Source organism: Dendrobates tinctorius, unplaced genomic scaffold, assembly GCF_039654945.1.
Source record: "Dendrobates tinctorius isolate UK_male_01 unplaced genomic scaffold, ASM3965494v1 ptg000232l, whole genome shotgun sequence".
Lineage (NCBI taxonomy): Eukaryota > Metazoa > Chordata > Amphibia > Anura > Dendrobatidae > Dendrobates > Dendrobates tinctorius.
This window is the reverse complement of record NW_027361899.1, coordinates 19,757,222-19,783,795: the sequence shown is the minus strand read 5'-3', so window position 1 is coordinate 19,783,795 and position 26,574 is coordinate 19,757,222. Positions and strand designations below refer to the sequence as shown.

General features: G+C 45.6%; 1 protein-coding gene across 1 annotated transcript in view; it reads left to right on the top strand.

The window, feature by feature from the left end:
• The window catches only part of LBR (lamin B receptor), a 42,638-nt gene extending 26,400 nt beyond the window's left edge, over nt 1–16,238 (top strand). The window contains exons 6-14 of the mRNA XM_073556405.1: nt 183–376; nt 9,981–10,035; nt 10,224–10,418; nt 10,637–10,740; nt 11,317–11,442; nt 13,315–13,483; nt 15,460–15,540; nt 15,625–15,747; nt 15,931–16,238. Coding sequence (XP_073412506.1) covers nt 183–376; nt 9,981–10,035; nt 10,224–10,418; nt 10,637–10,740; nt 11,317–11,442; nt 13,315–13,483; nt 15,460–15,540; nt 15,625–15,747; nt 15,931–16,091 — 1,208 coding nt within the window. The 3' untranslated portion in view covers nt 16,092–16,238. The remainder of the gene's footprint in view (nt 1–182; nt 377–9,980; nt 10,036–10,223; nt 10,419–10,636; nt 10,741–11,316; nt 11,443–13,314; nt 13,484–15,459; nt 15,541–15,624; nt 15,748–15,930) is intronic.
• Nucleotides 16,239–26,574: the final 10,336 nt, after the last annotated feature.

Genomic DNA, 26,574 nt, shown 5'->3' with positions numbered 1-26,574 from the left:
AAAAGCTTTGTGTACTCCCAACTTTACAAGTCATACATGTGAACTAACCGCCATAAATGAGCACTTTACTAAACATCCCTTTTTTGCAAATCCATCTGCGTTTAGATTTGCTGTCATTGAAAATGTATCTTGAGTTAAATGAAAGCCCACCGTGGTAATCTAGCTGACGTTCTTTTATTTAGGTGCGGGACTCATGATGCTCTTCATGCCCCCTCTCCTCTACTGTCTTGTGTACATGAGTGGCCAGAAGGATGCAGCTCTAAGCAATTTCTACCCTCCCTGGACATTCAGTGACTTGTGGGATTCTACCGTGTTCGGATATTATGCTCTTTGGATTCTTCTTCTTGCGCTCCTCTACCTTTTTCCCATCGGAACGGTAATGGTCTAATCTGGTTTTTATAAATGATACTGTATTTATGTAGGAAAATGGCAGCCCAGCTTTTCTGTGACCTTCTGCTTTGCGATAAGTATGGTCGCAGCATATCATCTTTGCAGTTTTCTAAAACCTTTTAAAGCTACGATCTTTAGAATCTAATGAGAAACTGGGTCTGAGCAGAAAAAGTAAATTAATGTGCATGCAAAATGTAATTGCATATGAACACATAACCTTTACACAGAGAAAACCAAAAGCAAAACACAAAACAAATATCCTGGAATAAAAAAGTAAAAAAATATATTGCAAAAATTGCATGAAGGTAGTAATAATAGTAATAATAAGGGTATTTAGTTAACATAATTTTGATCAAAATAATGTAGAAGCCATCCCGCCACGTCACGGCAACCCTTGTGGGACAGTCCTAACTCTTGTATTTAAAACCTTTCCACTTGTCAAGTGACGTAAATGTGAACAAGGACCGAGGAACTGAACCACCAGTAATAGTATAGGCCAGACAGGATGGATTTTCCAACTCAGAAACAGGGCGGTCACACCCTTATATGCACAGAATGCACAATGAAACAAATGAGAAACTGGGTCTGAGCAGAAAAAGTCTTTAGAATCTATTAGCAATTATTTCACAATTTAATTAGATTTACTTTACACTTAATCCGTGATAGCTAACAAATATTGGATGTCAGTTTAACTTGGTTGGAAACCCTCTTTAAAATTGCAACCATGCAAAGTAGGGACGTGAATTTTCTGCCATTTTCTCTCAGATCAGTCTGCTTATATTGAATCCTAAAAATTACTTTCTCGCTTCATTGGGGGACACAGGTTACCATGGGTGTATGCTGCTGTCGCTAGGAGGCTGACACTATTCAAATAAGAAAAAGTTAGCTCCTCCCCAGCAGTATACACCTACCGACAGGCCCAAATTACCCCAGTTTTTGCTTAGTGTCTGAAGGAGGCGGACCTGGATCTAACACCAGGTCCGCAGTATTTTTTCTTTACAGGTTTTGTGTGTGTTATTAATCTTTTCACCTTTATTTTTCAGATACAGCTCGTCGGGTAACAGGGTGCAGAATGCTCACCCTGTTTTCCCACATTTAAGCGACCAAGAGAGCAGTGTGGTGTCACCCACATCGCCTACTATCGGACCCGCTGGCAGGACTTTGTCCCCTGTCCCCCGTAAGAGTGTTTCAGGGCGACTCTCGGTGGCCAGTCCTTGCCTTTTCCCCCTCCTCACCCCTCTCCTTGGAGAGGGCAGAGAGGAAGACGGTGGTCACCGGTGGTGGCCTTCCCCCTTATTCTTAAGGGGTGACACCGTCTTCTGCGCTGTCGGGACACGGTGCGGGAAGGAGGATTGTTTTCCCAGGACCCTCTTCCCCGAGGGCTCCTGATGTCATCCTCAGCTATGAAGAGGAGCCGGATTCAAGAGACAGGTAGTAGGCCCCGACCGCTAAGCCCCTGCAGCACCCACCAGTAAGCCACTGCAGCCCCTTCTCATCCATTCAGATTCAAATTCCGCGCCTTTTTCTTCACATAGCTCGCGCTGTCCGACATCTTTTCTTCAACCCTCTTCCTCTGGGCTGTTCTCCGGTTAGGCTACGCCCCCTCCGGCCCTTCGGGCATGCCTCCTGGCTGGCGTCAGCCAATCGGTGCCTTCCCTTCATTCTCCAGCACCAGGCCTGTCCCGTCCCTTTACTTTCATAGCACGCTGGCCACGTCCACTCCGGCGGGCCAGCCTATCAGGGCGCCGCTTTCGCCGGCCGGACACGCCCCCTTTTTGGCGCTCTCGGCCTGTCTGGCCAATTACTAGAGGTGCCTAGGTTGTTAACCCCGCCCTCCGTCTTACTCTTCTCGTGGCTCAGAGTGCACAGCCTCCATCTTGTGCTCCTGTAGCGTTCTTCTCTCTGGGACCTCAGATACCAGCCTCCTCATCTGTGTTCCGGCGGGGGACTTGGTTACCTGCGCTACTGCTGCTGCATCGCTGGGTGTCTGGTAGGCTCTTCTTTTCTTACCCTGATGGGCTTTTAACTCTCCTCAGCAGTATCACCTCCATAGCATTCTGCTGCAGTATTCACTTAGACTCTACCTATGCCCAATTCTGCAGGAGCCTCTGCCTATATCCCTACGGTAGTCCACTACGCTTGTGCCCGCTGTAAGAGAAAGTGGGCTTCAGGCCAGCCGTCCCATTTCTGCTCGTCCTGCAGTCCTTCCACCATGTCGGCGCCTCAGGACTCCTCTAACGCCCGGGATGAGAGCACTCCCCCACCTCCTGAGTGGGCCGTTGCCATGTCCCAGTCGGTTTCAGGTCTGACCGTTGCCATGTCTCAATCGGTTTGAGACCTCACAAAATCTCACAGTCCCTGGTACATGTCCTGGAACGTATGCCACATCCCTCTGCTGCCACCAGTGCTCCGAACACCTCTCACGGTGACTCGCACGCACCTGACGATGACCTCTCCAGGGACAGATCAGGAGAAAGGACTAGGAAGCGGACTCTGTCTAGCTCTTCCTCAGATTCGGCAGCACCAAGGGTGCCCCTCTCTGCCCGTTCGCCGTCCTCGGAGGCGGATGTCGGGTCAGATGTAGCCTGTCAGAATCTGACTCTGACGCAGATCACACCTCTAGAACGCAGGACATGGTAGATAGCCTTATTTCGGCTATTGTACAAACGCTCGAAATTAAGGAGAAAAATGCTACTGCTCAGGACCAATCCGTTTCTTTCAAACGGGTAAAACGCCCTTCCAAGCTTTTTCCCATTCACAACGAGTTTGACATCACTACCTCTAGAAACTGGGAAAATCCCGGAAAACGCTTCCCGGGAAGAAAACATCTGGACATCCTTTACCCCTTTAGTCCTGATCTCGTTAGCAAATTGTCAGAATCTCCTAAGGTAGACCCGCGGGTTTCACGTTTAACATCTCAAACAGTCCTGTCCATTCCCGGTGCGGCATCTCTCAAGGACACTACGGATAGACAGATTGAGGCCTTGCCAAGTCAGCCTTTGTGGCATCAGGCACCTCCTTTTGCCCTAACTTTGCCTCCTCATGGGTGGCGAAAGCAATACCTGCCTGGGCCAAGATACTCCGTTGAGGCATTGTTGCAGCAGCTCCCCCAGAGGAGCTAGCAGATTTAGCAGATCAAATTGCGCATGCTGGTAAATATTTGTTGAACGCCTCCCTGGATGCTGCGGCTTGCTCAGCAAGAGCTATCAGAAAACATTATTGCTATTCGCCGCATCCTTGAAGGCTTGGAACGCAGATCCAGCTTCCAAAAAATCTCTCACTGGCCTTCCTTTCCAGGGCGCCAGACTTTGGAGCCAAGCTAGACCAGATCATTTTGGATGCCACCGGAGGCAAAAGTACTTCTCTGCCCCAATCCAGGCCAAGACGCACCTTCATCAGAAAGGGCCCTCAGCCTTTTCGGCCCTTTCGGCCTTTCTCTTCCTCAGGCGGATCCTCTCAACAGGACCGTCCGTCCGCTCAGGGAGAAGAAAACCTTCCTTCTATCCTGCCCCTCGCTGGAGGTCTAGGAGCCGCCCCTCTAATCCCTTCGGTTCTCGCGGCCACAGATTTTCCTCTAAATGACGGGTCACCCCCACCTCGGAATCTTTCCAGGTTGGGAGGCAGGCTTCTTTTCAAGGAAACTTGAAAAGAAGACCTCTCATTCCCCAGGGCTTTCCCAGGCTGTCTCGTCTCTCCTAAACTCAGGAGTGATCATACCAGTTCCTTGGCACGAACAGTTTTCCGGGTTTAACTCAAACCTGTTCGTAGTCCCACAAAAGGACGGCGGCCCTTCGACCTATCTTCGACCTCAAGCAGTTGAATCGTCACCTTCGGGTTCGCCATTTTCGAATGGAGTCCTTGCGCTCAGTGATCGCCTCCATGGAACCGGGGGAATATCTTTGCTCTGTGGACATTCAGGACGCTTACTTGCATGTTCCTGTTTGTGTGCAGCATCAGAAGTTCCACAAATTTGCCATACAGGAGTGCCATTATCAGTTCACAGCTCTCCCATTCGGTCTGGCGTCCGCCCCCAGAGTCTTCACGAAGATCATGGCAGCGGTCATGGCCATCCTTCGTTCAAAGGGGATTCTTATAATCCCTTATCTCGACGATCTCCTGATCAATGTTCCATCTCGCCGAGACTGCAATCACAGCCTCCAGATCACTCTGGACACGTTGCATCACCTCGGCTGGATTGTCAACAAAGAGAAGTCTACCCTGATCCCAACTCAGTGTCTCGTATTTCTGGGCATGGAGTTCGACACCAGCCAAGCTCGAGTTTTCCTTCCAAAGAAGATTTCTTCCCTCCAACAGGAGATCAAAGCCCTAAAGCGGCCGGTCCCTCTTCCCATTCGGCTCTGCATGAGAGTCCTAGGGAAGATGATTGCTTCCTTCGAAGCAGTGCCGTATGCCCAGTTTCAGTCCCGCCCTCTCCAGCTGGTCCTCCTGTCTGCTTGGGACAAGACGACATCCTCCCTGGACCGCCCAGTGCTTCTGCCTTTCAAGGTGAGGCAATCCCTAACCTGGTGGATATTTCCCACCTCGGTCCTACGCGGGAGATCTTTCCTTCCCATTCGATGGCAGGTCATCACCACCGATGCCAGTCTCCTGGATTGGGGAGCGGTTTTTCTCCACCGCAGGGCCGCTGGGATGCTCAGGAAGCTCTCTTACCAATCAGTCTCTTGGAGATCAGGGCAGTCTTTCTTGCCCTCATCCGCTGGCACCCCATCCTCGCGGGGAAGCCGGTCCGCATCCAGTCGGACAATGCCACGGCCGTGGCGTACATAATCCACCAAGGCGGAACTCGCAGCAAGCAGATCATGCTGGAGGTGGCAAAGCTTCTGCGTTGGGTGGAAAGCCATGTTCCCGCCATATCAGCCGTACACATTCCAGGAGTGGACAACTGGGAAGCCAATTTCCTGAGCCGTCAAGGGCTCGTGTTAGGCGAGTGGGCTCTCAACCCCGACGTCTTTCACCAAATTTGTCTGAGGTGGGGCTTTCCGGACGTCGACCTCATGGCATCTTGAGCAAACCACAAGGTTCCCCAGTACGTAGCCAGGTCTCGGGATCCGATGGCTATCGGTTGCGACGCTCTGGTATTCCCATGGTCCCAGTTTCGCATGCCTTATCTGTTCCCACCTCTTCCCCTGATCCCAAGAATCGTGAAAAAGATAAAGGCAGAAGGGTTCCCGTTCTGTTAGTAGCTCCAGATTGGCCACGAAGGGCCTGGTATGCGGAGCTAGTAAACATGCTCTCGGACGTCCCCTGGAGGCTTCCAGACCGTCCGGATCTTTTATCGCAGGGGCCCCGCTTCCACCCAAATTCTCGGTCTCTGAATTTAATGGCATGGCCGTTGAGGCCGCGGTCCTGAGAGACGCAGGTTTTTCCCACAAGGTCATCCAGACCATGATTAAGGCAAGGAAGCCGGCGTCATCTCGCATCTATCACAGATGTTGGAAAGCCATTTTTCGGTGGTGTGAGGACAAGAGTGTGTTTCCTATGACTTTTTTTCTCTTCCTTCTGTTCTGGGTTTTCTGTAGACGGGTCTCGACTTCGGCCTTTCCCTCAGTACCTTAAAGGGTCAGGTGTCCTCTCTAACTATCCTTTTCCAAAGAGATCTGGCTTCTTTTCCCCAGGTGAAAACTTTTCTTCAAGGCGTCGCTCACATAGCACCTCCTTACCAGTCTCCTGTCGATCCATGGGATTTGAATCTTGTTTTAAGCGCTCTTCAGCGTGCGCCTTTCGAGCTGATTCAGGACATTTCTCTTTCCCTCCTCTCGTGGAAGGTCGCCTTTCTAGTCGCTATCACTTCTACTCGGAGGGTCTTGGAGTTGGCAGCATTGTCCTGCTGTTCCCCTTTCCTGGTTTTGCACCAGGATAAGGTAGTGCTCAGACCAGTTCCGGCCTTTCTGCCTATGGTGGTCTCTGCTTTTCACATCAATGAGGACATCGTCCTGCCCTCTCTGTGTCCCTCTCCAACTCATCCCTTGGAAAGATCCCTGCACAAGTTGGACTTGGTCAGAGCAATTCGAATCTACCTTGCTAGGACTGCTCCTTTCCATCAGTCCGACTCCCTGTTTGTCGTCTCGGATGGTCATCGAAAAGGGTTCCCAGCCTCCAAATCCACCATTGCTCATTGGATTCGTTCAGCGGTTCTGGAGGCATACCGCGTCCAGGACAAACAGCCTCCTCCGGGGGTGAGGGCTCACTCTACCAGGGCTGTAGGAGCTTCCTGGGCCGTTCGTCACCAGGCTTTGGCTTTGCAGGTTTGCATGGCCGCTACCTGGTCGTCACTCCATACCTTCGTGAAATTCTACAAGGTAGATACTCGCGCTTCTGCTGATGTAGGCTTAGGAAGGAAGATACTGCAGGCGGCGGTCTCACACCGGCCGACCTAAGTTCCTTTCTCTCAGCATTTCTTTCCCACCCTGGGGACTGCTTTTGGACATCCCATGGTTACCTGTGTCCCCCAATGAAGCGAGAAAGAAAGGGGGATTTTTGGTACTTACCGTAAAATCTTTCTTGGAGCCTTCATTGGGGGACACAGCACCCTCCCTTAATGTACCGTGTTGGCTAATGTGCCTTGTTTGGTTGGTATATAGGTTGAGTTCTTATGGTTGAGTTTCGTATAGTAGCTCCTTATACTGCTTTAGCACCAACTGAGGTAATTGGGGCCTGTCGTTGGGTGTATACTGCTGGGGAGGAGCTAACTTTTTCTTATTTGCATAGTGTCAGCCTCCTAGCGACAGCAGCATACACCCATGGTAACCTGTGTCCCCCAATGAAGGCTCCAAGAAAGAGATTTTACGGTAAGTACCAAAAATCCCCCTTTTTATTGCTTCATTAGGGGACACAGGTAACCATGGGTGTATGCTGTCGCTAGGAGGCTGACACTAGGCAAAAAAAGGAAAAATAGCTCCTCCCCAGCAGTATACACCCACCTACAAGCACCAAGTACCTCAGTTTAAGCTTAATGTCTGTAGCAGGCTGACCTGGATCTGATCCCAGATCCGCAGTCTTTTCCTTTTCAGATCACCTGTTGTGTTTTTTATTAATATTTTCCTTTATTTTTCAGGTTCTTCATGGTAACAGGGTGTAATTTCTCATCCTGTTTTTCCATATTGATGTGACCGAGAGAGCAGTGTGGTGTCTCCCACATCGCCCAGTCTCTGACCCGCAGGCAGGACCTAATCCTCTGTCACCCTTAGAGGTACTTCAGGTTGATTCACTGGTGGCCGGTCCTTTGCCTTTTCCCCATCTCACCCCTCTCCTCGGAGAGGGCTTAGAGGAAGACGGTGGTCACCGGCGGTGGCCTCCCCCTTCTTGTAAGGGGTTGACGCTGTCTTCTGCACTGTCCGGAGACTGTGCGGGAAGGAGGATCCCTGATGCCAGCGACCCTCTCACCCGAGGGCTCCTGATATGATCCTCATCTGTGAAGAGAAGCCAGAGTCCTCATCATGCTGGTAGCAATGCCCCCCCAACAAAGCCCTCCCTAATCCCAACTTGGCGTCTGGTATTCCTGCGCATGGAGTTTGACACAACCCAGGCTTGTATCTTCCTTCCAAAGAACAAGTTTTCATCCCTCTGCCAGGGAATCAGATCCCTAAAGTGTCCAGTTCCTCTACCCCTTCGGTCCTGCATGAGAGTCCTGGGGAAGATGGTTGCCTCCATGGAAGCCGTGCCCTTTGCCCAGTTCCACACTCGTCTGCTTCAGCTGGCCCTCCTGTCTGCGACAAGGGAACTGTCTCCCTAGACCGACCTGTGCTTCTGCCTCTCAAGGTGAGGCAATCCATGACCTGGTGGATTCTATCCGCCTCAGTAGTGCGCTGGAGGTCCTTTCTTCCTCTTCGGTGGCAGGTCATCACCACCGACGCCAATCTCCTCGGGTGGGGAGCGGTCTTTCTTCATCACACAGCGCAGGGCCGCTGGAATACTCAGGAAGCCTTTCTCCCCATCAATCTTCTGGAGATCAGGGCAATCTTTCTTCCCCTTCTAGCTGGCAAGCCGGTCCGCATTCAGTCTGACAATGCCACGGCTGTGGCTTACATAAACCACCAATGCGGGACTCACAGCAAACAGGTCATGGCAGAGGTGACAAGGATTCTGCGATGGGCGGAACATCACGTCCCTGCCATATCAGCCGTTCATATTCTGGGGGTAAAAAATTGGGCAGCCAATTTCCTGAGTCGCCAATGTCTCGCATCAGGTGAGTGGTCTCTCAATCCTGCAGTCTTCGACCAAGTATGTCAGAGATGGAGCACTCCGGACGCCGACCTCATGGCGTCTCGGATGAACCACAAGGTTCCTCTGTTTGTAGCCAGTTCATGGGATCTGCTGACCATCAGTTGCGATGCCCTTGTAATCCCATGGTCCCAGTTTCAGCTGCCTTATCTGTTTCCGCCCCTCCCCTTGATTCCGAGGGTCATGAAAAAGATAAAGACAGAAGAGATTCTCGTAATCCTGATTGCTCCAGACTGGCCAAGACGTCCTCGGTATGCGGAGCTGGTAAACATGCTTTCGGACGTCCCCTGGAGGCTTCCAGACCATCCAGATCTTCTCTCGCAGGGCCCCCTTTTCCACCACTCTGTCTATTTTTCAGAGGGATCTGGCTTCCCTTTCTCAGGGTGTCACCCATCTGGCACCACCTTACCATCCTATAGATCCATGGGATCTTAATCTCGTTCTTGGCGTCCTCCAACGTGTGCCCTTCGAACCCATTCAGGACATTTCGTTTTCCTTTCTATCCTGGGAGGTGGCCTTCCAAATTGCCATCACGTCTATTAGGAGGATTTCCGAGTTAGCAGCATTATTGTGTCGTTCCCTGTTCCTGATTCTACATCAGGACAAGGTAGTCCTCAGACCCATTCCTTCCTTTCTTCCCAAGGTGGTCTCTTTTCACAGCAATGAGGACATTGTCCTTCCTTCTTTTTGTCCATCCCTTGTAGAAGTCCCTCCACAAGCTGGACTTGGTCAGAGCCATTTGAGTATCTTTCCAGAACTGCTCCCTTTCGTCAATCCGATTCCCTGTTTTGTCATCTCTGAAGGTCATTGAAAGGGGCTCCCAGCTTCTCGGTCCACTATCGCCCGTTGGATTCGTTTGGCGATACTGGAGGCTTACTGCGTTCAGAACAAACAGCCTCTGAAAGTGAAGGTCCCCCCAATGAAGCGATAAAGTACTCACCGTAAAATCTTTCTTGGAGCCTTCATTGGGGGACACAGCACTCTCCCTAATTGTTCGTACTGTTCTTTGGGCCTACCTGCCCTGTTGTTGGGTTGGTACATATATTGAGTTCTAGTTGCTTCTCCTGCTTTTACACCAACTGAGGTACTTGGTGCCTGTAGGTGGGTGTATACTGCTGGAAAGGAGCTATTTTTCCTTTTCTGCCTAGTGTCAGCCTCCTAGCGACAGCAGCATACACCCATGGTTACCTGTGTCCCCCAATGAAGGCTTCAAGAAAGAGGGATTTTTTGTACTCACCGTAAAATCTATCTGCCCCAACACATGGAGGCTTAGAATGTGCAAATGAATGGGGATTGGTTGGTGTCTTCACATATCTTCATATCTATATATTTTTTTTATTTTTTTTTAGACTTCTCATGGTGTTCTTCTTGCCAATGGGAAGAAGCTGAGTTACAGGAGCAATGGTACGTTTTAATATTTATTTTGAAAATAAAAATAGTTTTAATTTTTCAGGAGTTGTTAAATAATATAAATTGAAGTTCTATTTAACTTTTTTTCTTTTCATAAATGAGAGTGAATTGTGTTTTTTTTTTTTTTTTTTGTCTATTTTAGCAAAATGAAATCTAACATGTTTCTTACTTTACACTCCCAGGTCTTTTTTCACTATTCCTGATTGGACTTCTAGTAGCGGGGCTGATATATCAGAGGACTAGCCTTCTTTACGTATATGACCACTTTCATCAGTTTGTCACCTCGGCCACTCTCCTCTCGGTCATCCTAAGTGTTTTTGTGTTTGTGCGCTCGAGAAGAGCCGCACAAGAAGAACTCTCTGTGGCAGGGAAATCCGGTAAGTATTCATTTATTCATTCACTACATGATTTACTGCATTTTTTGAGGAATGTCCAATAATCTACCCCTGAACTTGCCCCATCATGTACAGTCATCTCTCCATAAGAATCATGAGAATAACAAAATCATCCAAATTTTGATTGTTTTGATTTCTATGTTAAATTTTATTTTAACTATAACTCTGTTTTACATTTGCATTTTAAATTTATTTTGCAGGGAATTTCATCTACACATTTTTTATGGGTAGAGAGTTGAACCCTCACATTGGCAAGTTTGACCTGAAATATTTCAGTGCAGTTCATGCAGCATTGATCGGCTGGGTAAGGTTTTATTTCCATTTCCATCCTTTATAATAATTTGTGTAAAATCAAGGGCAAAGTGCACATTGTGTTTTCCTATCGACTGACCTATACAAACAGGGATCATGGTCTTTGACGCACGTTATGGTTTCGGTCTGCCCCATCTTCCTCTACTGTTAATGCAATGTGGACTTGGCTTTAGTCGTGCGTTTGTTAAGTGGAAAGAAAGTGCAGAATAAAAGTCACTTATGTGTTTGTATCATCAGTTGTTTTCAGTGTCTTCTTTCCCTTATGTGAATTACATTTTTACAACTTACTGATAAAAGATAAGTGTTTTCCTGGGGACAATGACTTCCGTATTGTGACCTGTCAGGCTGTGTGAATGGCAGACAGGTTTTTTGCAGACTAAAATGGATGCACGATACCGACACCTTTTCAGCGGCTCTCACTTTGTATTGCAAAGATTAGCCGCTTCTCAGACCCCTGTGTAAACAAGGAGATACTGGTAATACGAGGCAAAACTTGACTGTAGGCCGTCTGAGACAGGATGCAATGGTGCTGTGTACACTCACATTTTCTGATTTTTGCCACCTCCAGGTTTTCATCAATTTTATACTGCTCTTGGCCGAGATGAAGACTCAGGAGCTTGAGAGGCCGTCGCCATCAATGATCTTGGTTAACGCCTTCCAGCTTCTGTATGTTCTTCACGCTCTTTGGAGTCAGGTAATTGGTCTTATCGCCGTCATTCAGTACAAAGTAGTAAATCGGTAACTGTTCTGTGAAGATGTGCTTGGTGTTGCCATATTTAGACCAAAAGTTTTCTTCATTCGTCTGCTGTCCATTTTAAAAACACAGATCCATAGACTTTTGAGACATTCGCAACAGTTTCTTTAAAGGGAACCTGTCACCCCCTATGGCGTTTTTGACTAAAAAAGCCACCTTCAGCAGCATTAAGGCTGCATTCTGTGAAGGTGGCTCTTCCGTTTCTGACCCCTAGTAACACTGAAACATTAACTTTTATAAATAGCTCTTCATACCTGTAATGAGTCCCATAGGTAAGGTGTATCCCCCTGGAGCAGCTGCCTCCCAGCCATCCATCATGTCTCTGCAGCGTCTGGGCCCTGCCTTCCATAGCCATCCATCAACCCTGTGCTGCTGTCTGGGCCCCGCCTCCTCCTGGCTTGTATGCCTGCTCTGTGAACAACTCCAGTTGCTCCTGCCCCATCTCACTTTTTTTTCCTCCATGTCAGCGTCTCATAAGCTGTGATCTGCCAGCTGAGCTCCCCACACACATGTCACCGGAAGTTCAGCAAACAAACTAAGATGCCACAGTGAAAACCCCTTATATTCCAATAAAATTGCAGTATTGTATGTATAATAAACTCCCCTATTGGCTTCACCTTTCACTATCCCTCTATCTATTTTTCTATATATCTCTCCATCTATCTCTCCATCTATCTATTATCTATGTATCTATCATCTGTTTATCGATCTATCTTTTTATCTATCATCTATCTATCTTCTATTGATCTATCTTTATCAATCTATCGATCATCTATCTATTTATATCTATTTATATCTATGTATCTATCACCTATCATCTATCTATTTTTCTATCATAGATGTATACAAAGATAGATGTATAGATATATCTAAACAGAATCTAAATGTGTTTTTTTTAAATAGATGATAGATAGATGATAGATAAATGACAGAAAGATAGATGATAAATAGATAAATACATAGATGATAGATAAATTGATGAATAGATGATAAATAGATGATAGATAAATAGATAAAAAGATAGATAGATGATGGATAAATAGATGATAGATAATAGATAGATGGAGAGATATATAGAAAAATAGAGGGATAGTGAAAGGTGAAGCCAATAGGGGAGTTTATTATACATACAATACTGCAATTTTATTGGAATATAAGGGGTTTTCACTGTGGCATCTTAGTTTGTTTGCTGAACTTCCGGTGACCTGTGTGTGGGGAGCTCAGCTGGCAGATCACAGCTTATGAGACGCTGACATGACATGGAGGAAAAAAAAGTGAGATGGGGCAGGAGCAACTGGAGTTGTTCACAGAGCAGGCGCAGCCGGCATACAAGCCAGGAGGAGGCGGGGCCCAGACAGCAGCACAGGGTTGATGGATGGCTATGGAAGGCAGGGCCCAGACGCTGCAGAGACATGATGGATGGCTGGGAGGCAGCTGCTCCAGGGGTATACACACCTTACCTATGGGACTCATTACAGGTATGAGGAGCTATTTATAAAAGTTAATATTTCAGTGTTACTAGGGGTCAGAAATGAAAGAGCCACCTTCACAGAATGCAGCCTTAGTGCTGCTGAAGGTGGCTTTTAGTCAAAAATGCCCTGGGGGGGGTGACAGGTTCCCTTTAAAGGGGTATTCCCATCTTCAAGATCCTATACCAATATATAGTAGATGTACTAATATTAGCAAAAACTTCCAATTTGAAATATAGTTTAGTTCTCCTGATTACCCATCTTTTAGGTTTCGCTCGCTGTCTGATGCTCATAAGATGTTGCTGGATCCAGCCATTGCTCAGATCTGTTCTCTTTTTTTCAGGAAGGCATGCTGACCTCTCTGGACATTGCCCATGATGGCTTCGGTTTTATGCTGGCATTTGGTAACCTGGTCTGGGTCCCATTTGCTTACACCTTACAAGCTGCGTACCTGGTCAGACATCCCGTGGAGATTTCCTGGATCGTTCTTGGAGCTATTGTAGCAATGAACAGTAAGTTTTAAACTCCTCTGGACTTCTGTATACTCCAAACTCTTTATTTTCGCAGTTTTATCATCAAATCAAACTGCTTGTTATTATAAATCTCAATTCTAAAAAGTATGTGGGTTATGTATCGATGATCAAGTAATGGATCGTCCTGCATCATAGAGTAAGACAGCACTCGTTATGTTCCCTATGGTTACCTGTATACTGACTATAGTGTTAAAGGGGTTGTCCACTGCTAGGACAACACCTTAAACCAAAGGTTTGGCCCTTATAAAATAAAGCCTATACTCACCTTCCGTGCTGGCTCCGTTCCAGCGGTTTCGGCACTCGCTCTCCCCCCCCCGTGGCTGTGATACGGTTTTGTGACACATGATGCCCGGGGCCCAATTAGCGCTGACCTCACTGTCTCCACCTTTGCACAAACTGAACATGAAGAGGAAGTCCAAGCTGCAGCTGATCTGACTTCCTCTTCATGTTCAGTTTGTCTGAAGACTGAGACAACACCGCATCATAGCCCCAGGACCCTGAGTGCCAACATCGCGGGAACGGCTCTGGCAAGGTAGGAAAGTATAGGCTTTGTTATTTTATCTGGGGATAACTTGTAGTTTTAGATGGGGTTATCCTAGTAGTGGACAACACCTTTAGGCTAAGTTCACACGTACCGGAACTCTCGCGGAAATTACCGCGAGAATTCCGGAATTCCATTCCGCGGGAAAATCGCATTTTAAATTCCCGCGGAAAAACTAGCATTTTGCAAGCGTATTTAGCTTGCAAAATGCTAGTGTTTTCCAAGCGATCTGTAGCATCGCTTGGAGAACTGATTGACAGGTTGGTCACACTCGTCAAACATAGTGTTTGACAAGTGTGACCAACTTTTTACTACTGAGGCCGCCTATGCAGCATCAGTAGTAAAAGATAAAATGTAAAAAAAAAATAAAAAATGGTGTTATTCTTACCTTCCGACGTCCCGCGCATCCGTTCCCAGTAATCCTTTGCGAAAATGCCCGCGATGGCGTACGTTCTCGCGGGATCGCGATGACGTCGCACGAATGACCGCGAGACTTCGCGATCCCGCGAGAATGGACGCCATCGCGGGCATTTTCGCAAAGGATTACTGGGAACGAGAGCGTGGAGAGAAGCCGGAAGGTAAGGATAACAATATTTTTTATTTTAAATTCTATTTTTTACAGGGGTATGGTACCCAAAGCCCGGAGGACAGTCTCCTCTCCTCCAGACCGTGGGTACCATCCGCAAATGTTCTGCTTACTTTCCGCATGGTGTACACAGCCACATGCGGGAAGTAAGCGGAACAATGCATTCCTATGGGTGCGGGATCGCCGCAATTCCGCAAAATTAATGAGCATGCTGCGGTTTTTACTGCGAAGCGATTCCGCCGCGGTAAAAACCGCAGCATTAGCACAGCATTGCGGAATCCCATAGGAATGCATGGGATGCTTATTTTTCGCGTTTTTGCGGCAAAATCGCGCGGTTAAAACCGCCGCGGAAACGCAAAGAAAAAACGCCACGTGTGAACTCAGCCTTAATCCACTGCACTGAACTGCACCAGCATTTGGGATCAGACTTTACAGAATCTCATCCACGTGTTACAGAGAAAATTTGTATTGGAAATGGACCTGTATCTTGTATATGAAAGACACACCATAAAAATGTATGCTGCCTAATTCACCCCTGGTGGGGCAAATTGTGAAATGTGCGGTAAATCTGTAGCAATTCCATAGCAAATTCCACATGGTTTGGTGTATGTTTTCCTGATTGGCACATCTGACCCTTGTGGATGTTCCCAAACCGAGAAAATAACTCATAAAAATTACTAATATGGATAGATCTATTATTGTGTTTATCACCGCCTGATATACAATGATATATTCCTCTTTTTTTTTTTTTTTTTTACCCAATTTATAAATTTGTCCTTTTAGGAGGTTTATGTTCATATCTCGTTGTTGTGGTTTTTTTTCTTAAAGCTCTTGGGTACATCATCTTCCGAAATGCAAACAAGCAGAAGAATGGCTACAGAAAAAATCCACAAGACCCTAGATTTTTGCGTAAGTATACCCCCTGTCACAAAGCACATAAATCCCTGATTTTTTTTTCTTTAGATGTACACATTGAATTTTCTTTGTCTACAGATCTGAAGAGCATCCCGACGTCATGTGGCTCCCAGCTCCTCATCTCTGGCTGGTGGGGATTTGTCCGACATCCAAACTATGTGGGTGATATTATCATGGCCTGGGCCTGGTGTCTGCCTTGTGGTAAGTATTGGGGGTGGCGGGGAACTTGGATTATCCTTACAGATAATACGGAGAACCTAAATCTGACATTCACGCTCCAGACTCCAATGTCATTTTAAAAAGGAGACACTTGCAGAGTTTCTGCATGCAAATTTTTTTGTAACAAGACAGTAATTAGATATTTAATGTCCCTTATTTCCCTAGGTTTCAATCATGTATTGCCTTATTTCTATGGATTCTTTCTGACCAGTCTTCTCCTCAACCGAGTGAGCAGAGTCGAGCACTTATGCCGATTAAAATATGGCCGCGATTGGGACAAGTACTGCCATCTAGTACCGTATCGTCTACTCCCATATGTTTACTAGGAAGTCCAATGTTTATTCCAAATTTCTATGTATATTGAGGTTTTTATTGCTGAAGCCATTTTGTAAATGTTTGATAATTTGTATATGATGTGTTTTGGGAGGGGTTGTATTGTTTTTATGAACATTGAAGTGGATTTTGAGGCTTTACACTTGTATCCTATGTTGTTGCTTGTATATTTTGCTTACGTGTCATAATTTGTTCCCTATAAGAGCCTGGTAGGAAAGACCCTCAAGCTGTGATAGTTGCAAACAAAGAAGATTTAGATGGTGTATTGACCCCTGTTATGCCACGTTCACACAGTCAGTATTTTACATCAGTATTTGTAAGCCAAAACCAGGAGTGGGTGATAAATACAAAAGTGGTGACGTGTTTCTATTACGCTTTTCTTCTGATTGTTCCACTCCTGGTTTTGGCTACAAATACTGATGTAAAAATACTGAACAAATACTGAACATGTGAACGTGGTCTAATTTTACTCAAATATCAAGAATTCAAGTTGGAATTTTTACATCAGTATTTGGAAGCAAAAACCAGAGAGGAACAATCAGAGGTAACCACTTCTTCATTTATCACCCACTCTTGGTTCTGGCATATATATATGCTGATGTAACTGAATGTGGATATAAAATATATATTATACAGTACAGACCAAAAGTTTGGACACACCTCATTTAAAGAGTTTGCTTTATTTTCATGACTTTGAAAATTGTAGATTCAGTCTGAAGGCATCAAAACTATGAATTAACACATGTGCAATTATATAATTAACAAAAAAGTGTGAAACAACTGAAAATACTGTATGTCTTATATTCTAGGTTCTTCAAAGTAGCCTTTTGCTTTGATTACTGCTTTGCACACTCTTGGCATTCTCTTGATGAGCTTCAAGAGGTAGTCACAGGAAATGGTTTTCACTTCACAGGTGTGCCCTGTCAGGTTTAATAAGTGGGATTACTTGCCTTCTACATGGGGTTGGGACCATCAGTTGTGTTGTGCAGAACTCTGGTGGATAAACAGCTGATAGTCCTAGTAAATAGACTGTTAGCTGCTTTTTTCTTGCCTTAATACAAATTCTAAGTAAAGAAAAACGAGTGGCCATCATTACTTTAATAAATGAAGTTCAGTCAGTCCGAAAAATTGGGAAAACTTTGAAAGTATCCCCAAGTGCAGTGGCAAAAACCATCAAGCGCTACAAAGAAACTGGCTCACATGAGGACCGCCCCATGACAGGAAGACCAAGAGTCACCTCAGCTGCGGAGGATAAGTTCATCCGAGTCACCCGCCTCAGAAATCGCAGGTTAACAGCAGCTCAGATTAGAGACCAGGTCAATGCCACACAGAGTTCTAGCAGCAGACACATCTCTACAAACAACTGTTAAGAGGAGACTTTGTGCAGCAGACCTTCATGGTAAAATAGCTGCTAGGAAACCACTGCTAAGGACAGGCAACAAGCAGAAGAGACTTGTTTAGGCTAAAGAACACAAGGAATGGAGATTAGACCAGTGGAAATCTGTGCTTTGGTCTGATGAGTCCAAATTTGAGATCTTTGGTTCCAACCACCGTGTCTTTGTGCGACGCAGAAAAGGTGAACGGATGGACTCCACATGCCTGGTTCCCACCGTGAAGCATGGAGGTGTGATGGTGTGGGGGTGCTTTGCTGGTGACACTGTTGGGGATGTATTCAAAATTGAAGGCATACTGAACCAGCATGGCTACCACAGCATCTTGCAGCAGCATGCTCTTCCATCCGGTTTGTGTTTAGTTGGACCATCATTTATTTTGCAACAGGACAATGACCCCAAACACACCTCCAGGCTGTGTAAGGGCTATGTGACCAAGAAGGAGAGTGATGGGGTGCTACGCCAGATGACCTGGCCTCCACAGTCACCAGACCTGAACCCAATCGAGATGGTTTGGGGTGAGCTGGACCGCAGAGTGAAGGCAAAAGGGCCAACAAGTGCTAAGCATCTCTGGGAACTCCTTCAAGACTGTTGGAAGACCATTTCCGGTGACTACCTTTTTAAGCTCATCAAGAGAATGCCAAGAGTGTGCAAAGCAGTAATCAAAGCAAAATGTGGCTACTTTGAAGAACCTAGAATTTAAGACATATTTTCAGTTGTTTCACACTTTCTTGTTAATTATATAATTCCACATGTGTTAATTCATCGTTTTGATGCCTTCAGAGTGAATCTACAATTTTCATAGTCATGAAAGTGAAGAAAACTCTTTGAATGAGAAGGTGTGTCCAAACTTTTGGTCTGCACTGTGTGTGTATGTGTGTGTGTGTGTGTGTGTGTGTGTGTGTGTATGTGTGTGTATGTATATATATATACAGTGCCTACAAGTAGTATTCAACCCCATGCAGATTTAGCAGGTTTGATAAGATGCAAATAAGTTAGAGCCTTCAAACTTCACACAAGAGCAGGATTTATTAACAGATGCATAAATCTTACAAACCAAAAAGTTATGTTGCTCAGTTAAATTTTAATAAATTTTAAACATAAAAGTGTGGGTCAATTATTATTCAACCCCTAGGTTTAATATTTTGTGGAATAACCCTTGTTTGCAATTACAGCTAATAATCGTCTTTTATATGACCTGATCAGGCCGGCACAGGTCTCTGGAGTTATCTTGGCCCACTCCTCCATGCAGATCTTCTCCAAGTTATCTAGGTTCTTTGGGTGTCTCATGTGGACTTTAATCTTGAGCTCCTTCCACAAGTTTTCAATTGGGTTAAGGTCAGGAGACTGACTAGGCCACTCCAACACCTTGATTTTTTGCCTCTTGAACCAGGCCTTGGTTTTCTTGGCTGTGTGCTTTGGGTCGTTGTCTTGTTGGAAGATGAAATGACGACCCATCTTAAGATCCTTGATGGAGGAGCGGAGGTTCTTGGCCAAAATCTCCAGGTAGGCCGTGCTATCCACCTTCCCATGGATGCGGACCAGATGGCCAGGCCCCTTGGCTGAGAAACAGCCCCACAGCATGATGCTGCCACCACCATGCTTGACTGTAGGGATGGTATTCTTGGGGACGTATGCAGTGCCATCCAGTCTCCAAACGTCACGTGTGTGGTTGGCACCAAAGATCTCGATCTTGGTCTCATCAGACCAGAGAACCTTGAACCAGTCTGTCTCGGAGTCCTCCAAGTGATCATGAGCAAACTGTAGACGAGCCTTGACATGACGCTTTGAAAGTAAAGGTACCTTACGGGTTCGTCTGGAACGTAGACCATTGTGGTGGAGTACGTTACTTATGGTATTGACTGAAACCAATGTCCCCACTGCCATGAGATCTTCCCGGAGCTCCTTCCTTGTTGTCCTTGGGTTAGCCTTGACTCTTCGGACAAGCCTGGCCTCGGCACGGGAGGAAACTTTCAAAGGCGGTCCAGGCCGTGGAAGGCTAACAGTAGTTCCATAAGCCTTCCACTTCCGGATGATGCTCCCAACAGTGGAGACAGGTAGGCCCAACTCCTTGGAAAGGGTTTTGTACCCCTTGCCAGCCTTGTGACCCTCCACGATCTTGTCTCTGATGGCCTTGGAATGCTCCTTTGTCTTTCCCATGTTGACCATATACGAGTGCTGTTCACAAGTTTGGGGAGGGTCTTAAATAGTCAGAAAAGGCTGGAAAAAGAGATAATTAATCCAAACATGTGAAGCTCATTGTTCTTTGTGCCTGAAATACTTCTTAATACTTTAGGGGAACCAAACAGAATTCTGGTGGTTTGAGGGGTTGAATAATAAATGACCCTCTGAATAAACTTTTCACAATTTAAAAAAAAATTAAACAAAGAAATAACATTCTTTTTTGCTGCAGTGCATTTCACACTTCCAGGCTGATCTACAGTCCAAATGTCACAATGCCAAGTTAATTCCGAATGTGTAAACCTGCTAAATCTGCAGGGGGTTGAATACTACTTGTAGGCACTGTATATATATATATACAATATATATAATCTTCCTCTATTCTTTCCTGCATTAATGGGCCATCCACAGTATTATCCGCACAAAACTGTCATCACGATGGTTGTGTCCAAAGAATATCATGTTATCGGTAGCACATCAATTCTGTACACTGGGCGATGTGCTGCCGAAAATAATGGTGTTTTTTTTGTTTTGTTTTTTTTTTTTAAAGCTAGTTTAAAAATCATTGCGCCCAATGAATGAGTGTTTTTGTTAGCTTTTGCTGGCCTGTATAAAGAGATAGTCGGGAGAGGAGTGTTTCTCTGATTGTCTGCCCGTCCATGTAAATGGCCCTTATTTGTTAAATGGTCCTTACTTGCTTATTTGTTATTTCGTGTGTTTGGCATTTTTTTCGGTTTGTTTACAGCGCAGCTTAAATTACAAATACTGTAATTGTCAGGCCGGTTTCACATTTGCTCTTAATAGCGCAGCGCATGGCCGCCGCTAAGCCCCGCCCCCTCCCGACTCCCTGCCCGCCCCATCCGGTCATCGCCGCCTACTAGCGCACATGGACGCTTGCGATCTGCGCACCCTATCTTTAGCATAGGGTGCGCAGATCGTGCGCTAGCAGGATTTTGCCGTGCACTGCGCACTTTTGAAGGTGCGCCGTGCGCCCCAAAATGCAACATGCTGCGTTCGGCGCACACGGGCGCACCTTCAAAAGTGTGCAGCGCACGGCAAAATCCTGCTAGCGCACGATCTGCACACCCTATGCTAAAGATACGGTGCGCAGATCGCAAGCGTCCATGTGCGCTAGAAGGCGGCGATGACCGGGAGGGGCCGTCGCTGCGCTATAAAGCGCAAATGTGAAACCGGCCTCAGAAGGTTAGTTTTCAGAATTGTGTTTATGCGTTTTTTTTTCTTTTGTTAAACCCCATATGAAATGTGTATTTTAGGCTTCTTTTACACTTCCGTGATTTTTGCGGGCCGTATTGCTGTGATTTTCACGGTCTCCCGCAAAAACGGGCCGCAAAAAAAGTCGATCGCCGTTTTTCCGTTTTGACAAATTGGTGGGGAAAAATACGGCATTTCGCGAATACGGTGTACCGCAAAAACAAGCTAACGTTGTTGTTGTGGCACCATTAAAATCTAATGCGGCCGTGTCCGTGAAATATTTTGAGCAAGCTTGATATTTTTTCATGGCCATATATACGGCGTGCCAATGAATTTTTGCGGGTCGTTTTTGCGGCCCCATAGAAATCTTTTGAGGCCGCAAAAACACGGCAAGTGTAAAAGAACCCGCTTTCAATCCTGTAGGATCAGCCTCTGTTTAGTGACTCTGCCCTGGATGTTATTACTGCCGACCAGTTATAGTATTGGTTCAATGTGACAGATTACCCTGTAGATAATTAGTCCGTAGTGGCCGTACGTGGAGGATCGTCCTGACATGTTAATAACCATCTGGGAAGATGTTCAGGTTAAAAAATTATCGTGTTTGTGATGAGCTGAAGCATATTGTATATTCACCTAAAGACCTCACACATGAGGAACAACTGGACTCTCTTAATCATAAGTGATCTTCCATAATTTGTACGTTTTTGTGACTGTTCTTCCCCGTCGGCTTGGTTTGTGCAGTTTGTAGTACGTCCTGGGGCCGTCCCATTTCTGTCCTAGCAATAGGATATGTCATAAATGTCCCAGACAGATCCCACTAGCCCCCCCCTGTCATTCTCTGGAAATCTGCCAGTGTTGGCATCCACCATATATGGCTATCTCATGCTGTGTGACTGGCATTATGTGGACTTATTTTAGCTATATTTTAAAAAAAAAAAATCTCAGGTGATTTTTTTTTTTTTTTTTTTGCACTTTTGCTCATTTTCCAAACTGTCTTAACGTGAAGAAGAAACAGGACCTCTTCCTATATAAACCAAATGGAGGTTGACTTTCATGTCTTATACTGTCCCCAACTGGGCGCTGTGAGGCCAGTTTTTGTCTTAGACGTTTTGCCTAAATGAGGCCCAAAAATGTGTCAATGTAAATAAAACCTTCAGATACTACTTTATTTTTCTAGCAGAGTGAAGTGAATAGGTGTGCAGTAGTTAACTCTGGTCTATACAAGGTTGTCCCTGATGAAGGCTATGTGTATGTATTACCCTGGTCCTGTATACAGTATGTTCTTGTGCTGGGTATGGTATATAGCCGGGTATGGTATATAGCCAGCTATTACCCCAGTCTTGTATACACGCCGTTGCTGGGTATGGTATACAGTTGGGAAAAAAGTATTTAGTCAGCCACCGATTGTGCAAGTTCTCCCACTTAAAAAGATGAGGTCTGTAACTGACATCATAGTTAGACCACAACTATGAGAGTCAAAATGAGAAAACATATCCAGAAGATCACCTTGTCTGATTTGGCAAGATTTATTTTGCAAATTATGGTGGAAAATAAGTATTTGGTCACCTAAAAACATGCAAGATTCCTGGCTCTCACAGACCTGTAACTTCTTTAAGAGGCTCCTCTGTCCTCCACTTATTACCTGTAGTAATGACACCTGTTTGAACTTGTTATCAGTATAAAAGACACCTGTCCACAACCTCAGTCACACTCCAAACTCCATTATGGTGAAGACCAAAGAGCTGTCGAAGGACACCAGAAACAAAGTTGTAGCACTGCACCAGGCTGGGAAGACTGAATCTGCAATAGGCAAGCAGCTTGGTGTGATGAAATCAACTGTGGGAGCAATAATAAGAAAATGGAAGACAGACAAGACCACTGATAATCTCCCTCGATCTGGGTCTCCACAGAAGATCTCACTACGTGGGGTCAAAATGATCACAAGAACGATGAGCAAAAATCCCAGAACCACATGGGGGGACCTGCATAGAGCTGGGACCACCATAACAAAGGCTACCATCAGTAACACTATGCCGCCGGGGACTCAGATCTTGCAGTGCCAGATGTGTCCCTCTGGTAAAGCCAGTACATGTCCGGACCCGTTTGAAGATTGATTATCTAGAAGAGTATTGGGAGAATGTCATATGGTCTGATGAAACCAAAGTAGAACTGTTTGGTAGAAATAAAACACGTCATGTTTGGAGGAGACAGAATGTTGAGTTGCATCCAAAGAACACCATACCTACTGTGAAGCATAGGGCTGCAACATCATGTTTCTCTGCAAAGGGACCAGGACGACTGATTCGTGTGCATGAAAAAATGAATGGGGCCATGTATCGTGAGATTTTGAGTGCAAAACTCCTTCCATCAGCAAGGGCATTGAAGATGAAACGTGGTTGGGTCTTTCAGCATGACAATGATCCCAAGCACACCGCCAGGGAACTGAAGGAGTGGCTTCGTAAGAAGCATATGAAGGTCCTGGAGTGGCCTAGCCAGTATCCAGATCTCAACCCCATAAACAACCTTTGGAGGGATTTGAAAGTCCTTGTTGCCCAGTGACAGGCCCAAAACATCTCTGCTCTAGAGGAGATCTGCATGGAGGAATGGGCCAACATACCACCAACCGTGCGTGCCAACCTTGTGAAGACTTGCAGAAAACGTTTTACCTCTGTCATTGCCAACAAAGGATATATAACAAAATATTGAACTTTTGTTAATGACCAAATACTTATTTTCCACCATAATTTGCAAAATAAATCTTGCCAAATCAGACAAGGTGATTTTCTGGATTTGTTTTCTCATTTTGACTCATAGTCTGTGGTCTACCTATGATGTCATTTACAGGCCTCTCTAATCTTTTTAAGTGGGTGAACTTGCACAATTGGTGGCTCACTAAATACTTTTTTTTTCCCCACTGTATAGCCAGCTATTACCCCGGACTTGTATACTCGCCGGTGCTGGGTATGGTACATAGCAGTCTAATACCCTGGTTCTGTACACGTACCAATTCTGGCGATAGTATATAGCTATTACCCAAGTCCTGTATGCGCACCTGTGCCAACGATAGTTTATAGCTGACCATTACCCCAGTCTTGTATACGCGCTTGTGCCAGCGATGGTATATAGCTATTACCCCAGTCCTGTATATATACCAGTGCCAGGTATGGTATATAGCGTGGGCACTGTCTTTGCTTCACCGGCTTCAAGTGTCCTATAAATACAACCAGCATCCGCCGGCACCTTGGGTTCTCTGCACTAGTTGTATACGGATGTGAGATGTATATGTTTTTTGTTTTTGAAAGCTTTATGTAAATATGTTTCGGTTATCACACCACTAGATGACCTATGGACATTATCCTATAGACATTACATCCTCTCCCCCCCCCAAAAAAAAAAAAAAAAAAAAATGTGAACATTCAATGACAGCAGATTTTGAAATTTAATAAATTTTAAAAAAAAGTATATGCCGTATATACTTGAGTATAAGCCGAGGCACCTAATTTTACCTTAAAAAAAAAAAAAAACCATGGGAAAACGTATTGACTCAAGTATAAGCCGAGGGTGGGAAATGCAGCAGCCACTGGTACATACAAAATATGCCCCATATACTGCTCCATAAAGTTGATTATGGGCACCATAAGATGCTCCATATAATGCTCCATAGGGTTGATTATTGGCACCATATCATGCTCCATACAAAATATGCCCCATATAATGCTCCATATAGTTGGTTATTGGCCCCACAACATGCTCCATAGCAAAATATGCTCCATTAAGTTCATGATGGGCCCCATAAGATGCCCATATACCATATAATGCTGCTGCTGCAAAAAAAATGACATGCTTGCCTCGTCGCTGACCGCTGCTCCTCAGCGTCACCGGCTCTCTGCAGTGACTGTTCAGGCAGAGGGCGCACACTAATCACGTCATCGCGCCCTCTGACCTGAGCGGCACAGCCATAGAACGTGGGAGACAGCGCAGCAGTGGAACGGGAAGAGGTGAATATCACAAGTGCCAGGGGCCTGACCAAGCTGCGGCACAGGCACCTGGCCCCCATAGCGTGCTGGTGTCTCCATCTGCACTTGTCCCGGTGCCAACGGTGACCGCCGGCCCTGCCAGCAGCCACCAGAAAACTTACTGAGGCTTCAGGGGAGTGTGCAGACGATCCAGGGACTTCCGCACTGCATCGGAAAACATCTAAGTGGGACAGTGACTCATGTATAAGCCGAGGGGGATCTTTTTCAGCTGAAAAACTGCTTATACACGGGTATATACGGTGTATATTCTAGTTGCAGAACTTTTTATTCTGTAATTAATGGGGCCTTCACCCCCTGACAAAGGCAATAAAGACCCAACACCAGGTTTACATTTACAGACTATCAGTAAAATGATGCTGCCGGGAGGTGAAGAGGCCACATTGGAAAGGACGTGGCAGCCCCACAGAATCAGTGGACGATCGGGAGAACCACCATCGTTTTATTTACACAAAGCTGAAAATTCCTGTGAAAAGTTAAATAATCCTTTTTTATATATTGTTTTGTTTGCAACAGTGTCTGCTATTACTATGTCTTATATTTTTGTTATACACATTGTTTTATTCCAATTGCTAATCGTTTTTAAGTTTTCACCAATGTTTCTAATAAAATGTTTGTACAATAAAAAAAATTATATTGTGGTACCGTTGTGTTAGCCAGAAAAATCAATGTCAATACTTTTATGCCCAATAATGACAACCGTATTCTCAGAGTGATATTTTTTCTGTTTAGTCAATGAAGGTATTTGCAGCTTTCAGCGCACAGGAGCGCTACTGGCTTTACAATTTCTAAACCTGCCTGAAGAAGGCGCTCCAGTGCTCTGAAAGCTGCAAATACCTTCATTGGCTAACCAGAAAAATAGATAAGTATTTACATTAATAAAATGTTTGGAAAGCAGTGGCATGCTTGATCATGTATCGCCCTCACTTCTAGGATACAGATTTACATCTGGAGAAGGAAAGTAATACACTGCTAAAAAAAAAAATAAGGGAACACAAATACCAAATCCTAGATATCACTGAATGAAATATTCCAGTTGCAAATCTTTATTAATGACATAGTTAAATGCATTGAAAACAATAAAACCTAAAAATTCAATTACAGGCTTATCCAACTTCAGTGGAAATGCCTTAAGACAAGTAAATGATGCTCAGTAGTGTGTGTGGCCTCCACATGCCCGTATGACATCCCTAAAAAGCTCCTGATGAGATGGCAGATGTTCTCTTAAGGGATCTCCTCCCAGACCTGAATTAAAGCATCAGCTAACTCCTTGACAGTCTGGTGCAATGTGGCGTTGGTGAATGGAAAGAGACCTGATGTCCCAGATATGCTCGATTTGGATTCAGGTCTGGGGAACGGGCAGGTCAGTCCATAGCAACAATGCCTTCATCATGAAGGAACTGCTGACATTTCAGCTCTGAGGCCTAGCATAGTCATGCATCAGAAGGAACCCAGTGCACATGCCTATAGTCTCACAATGGGTCTGAGGATCTCTTCCTGGTAACTAATGGCAGTCAGGGTACCTCTGGTTAGCATATGGAGGGCTCTGCAGCCCTCCAAAGAAATGCCTCATCGCTCCATTACTGACCCACTGCCAAACCGGTCATGCTGGAGGACGCTGCAGACAGAACGTTCTCCTCAGCGTCTCCAAACCTTGT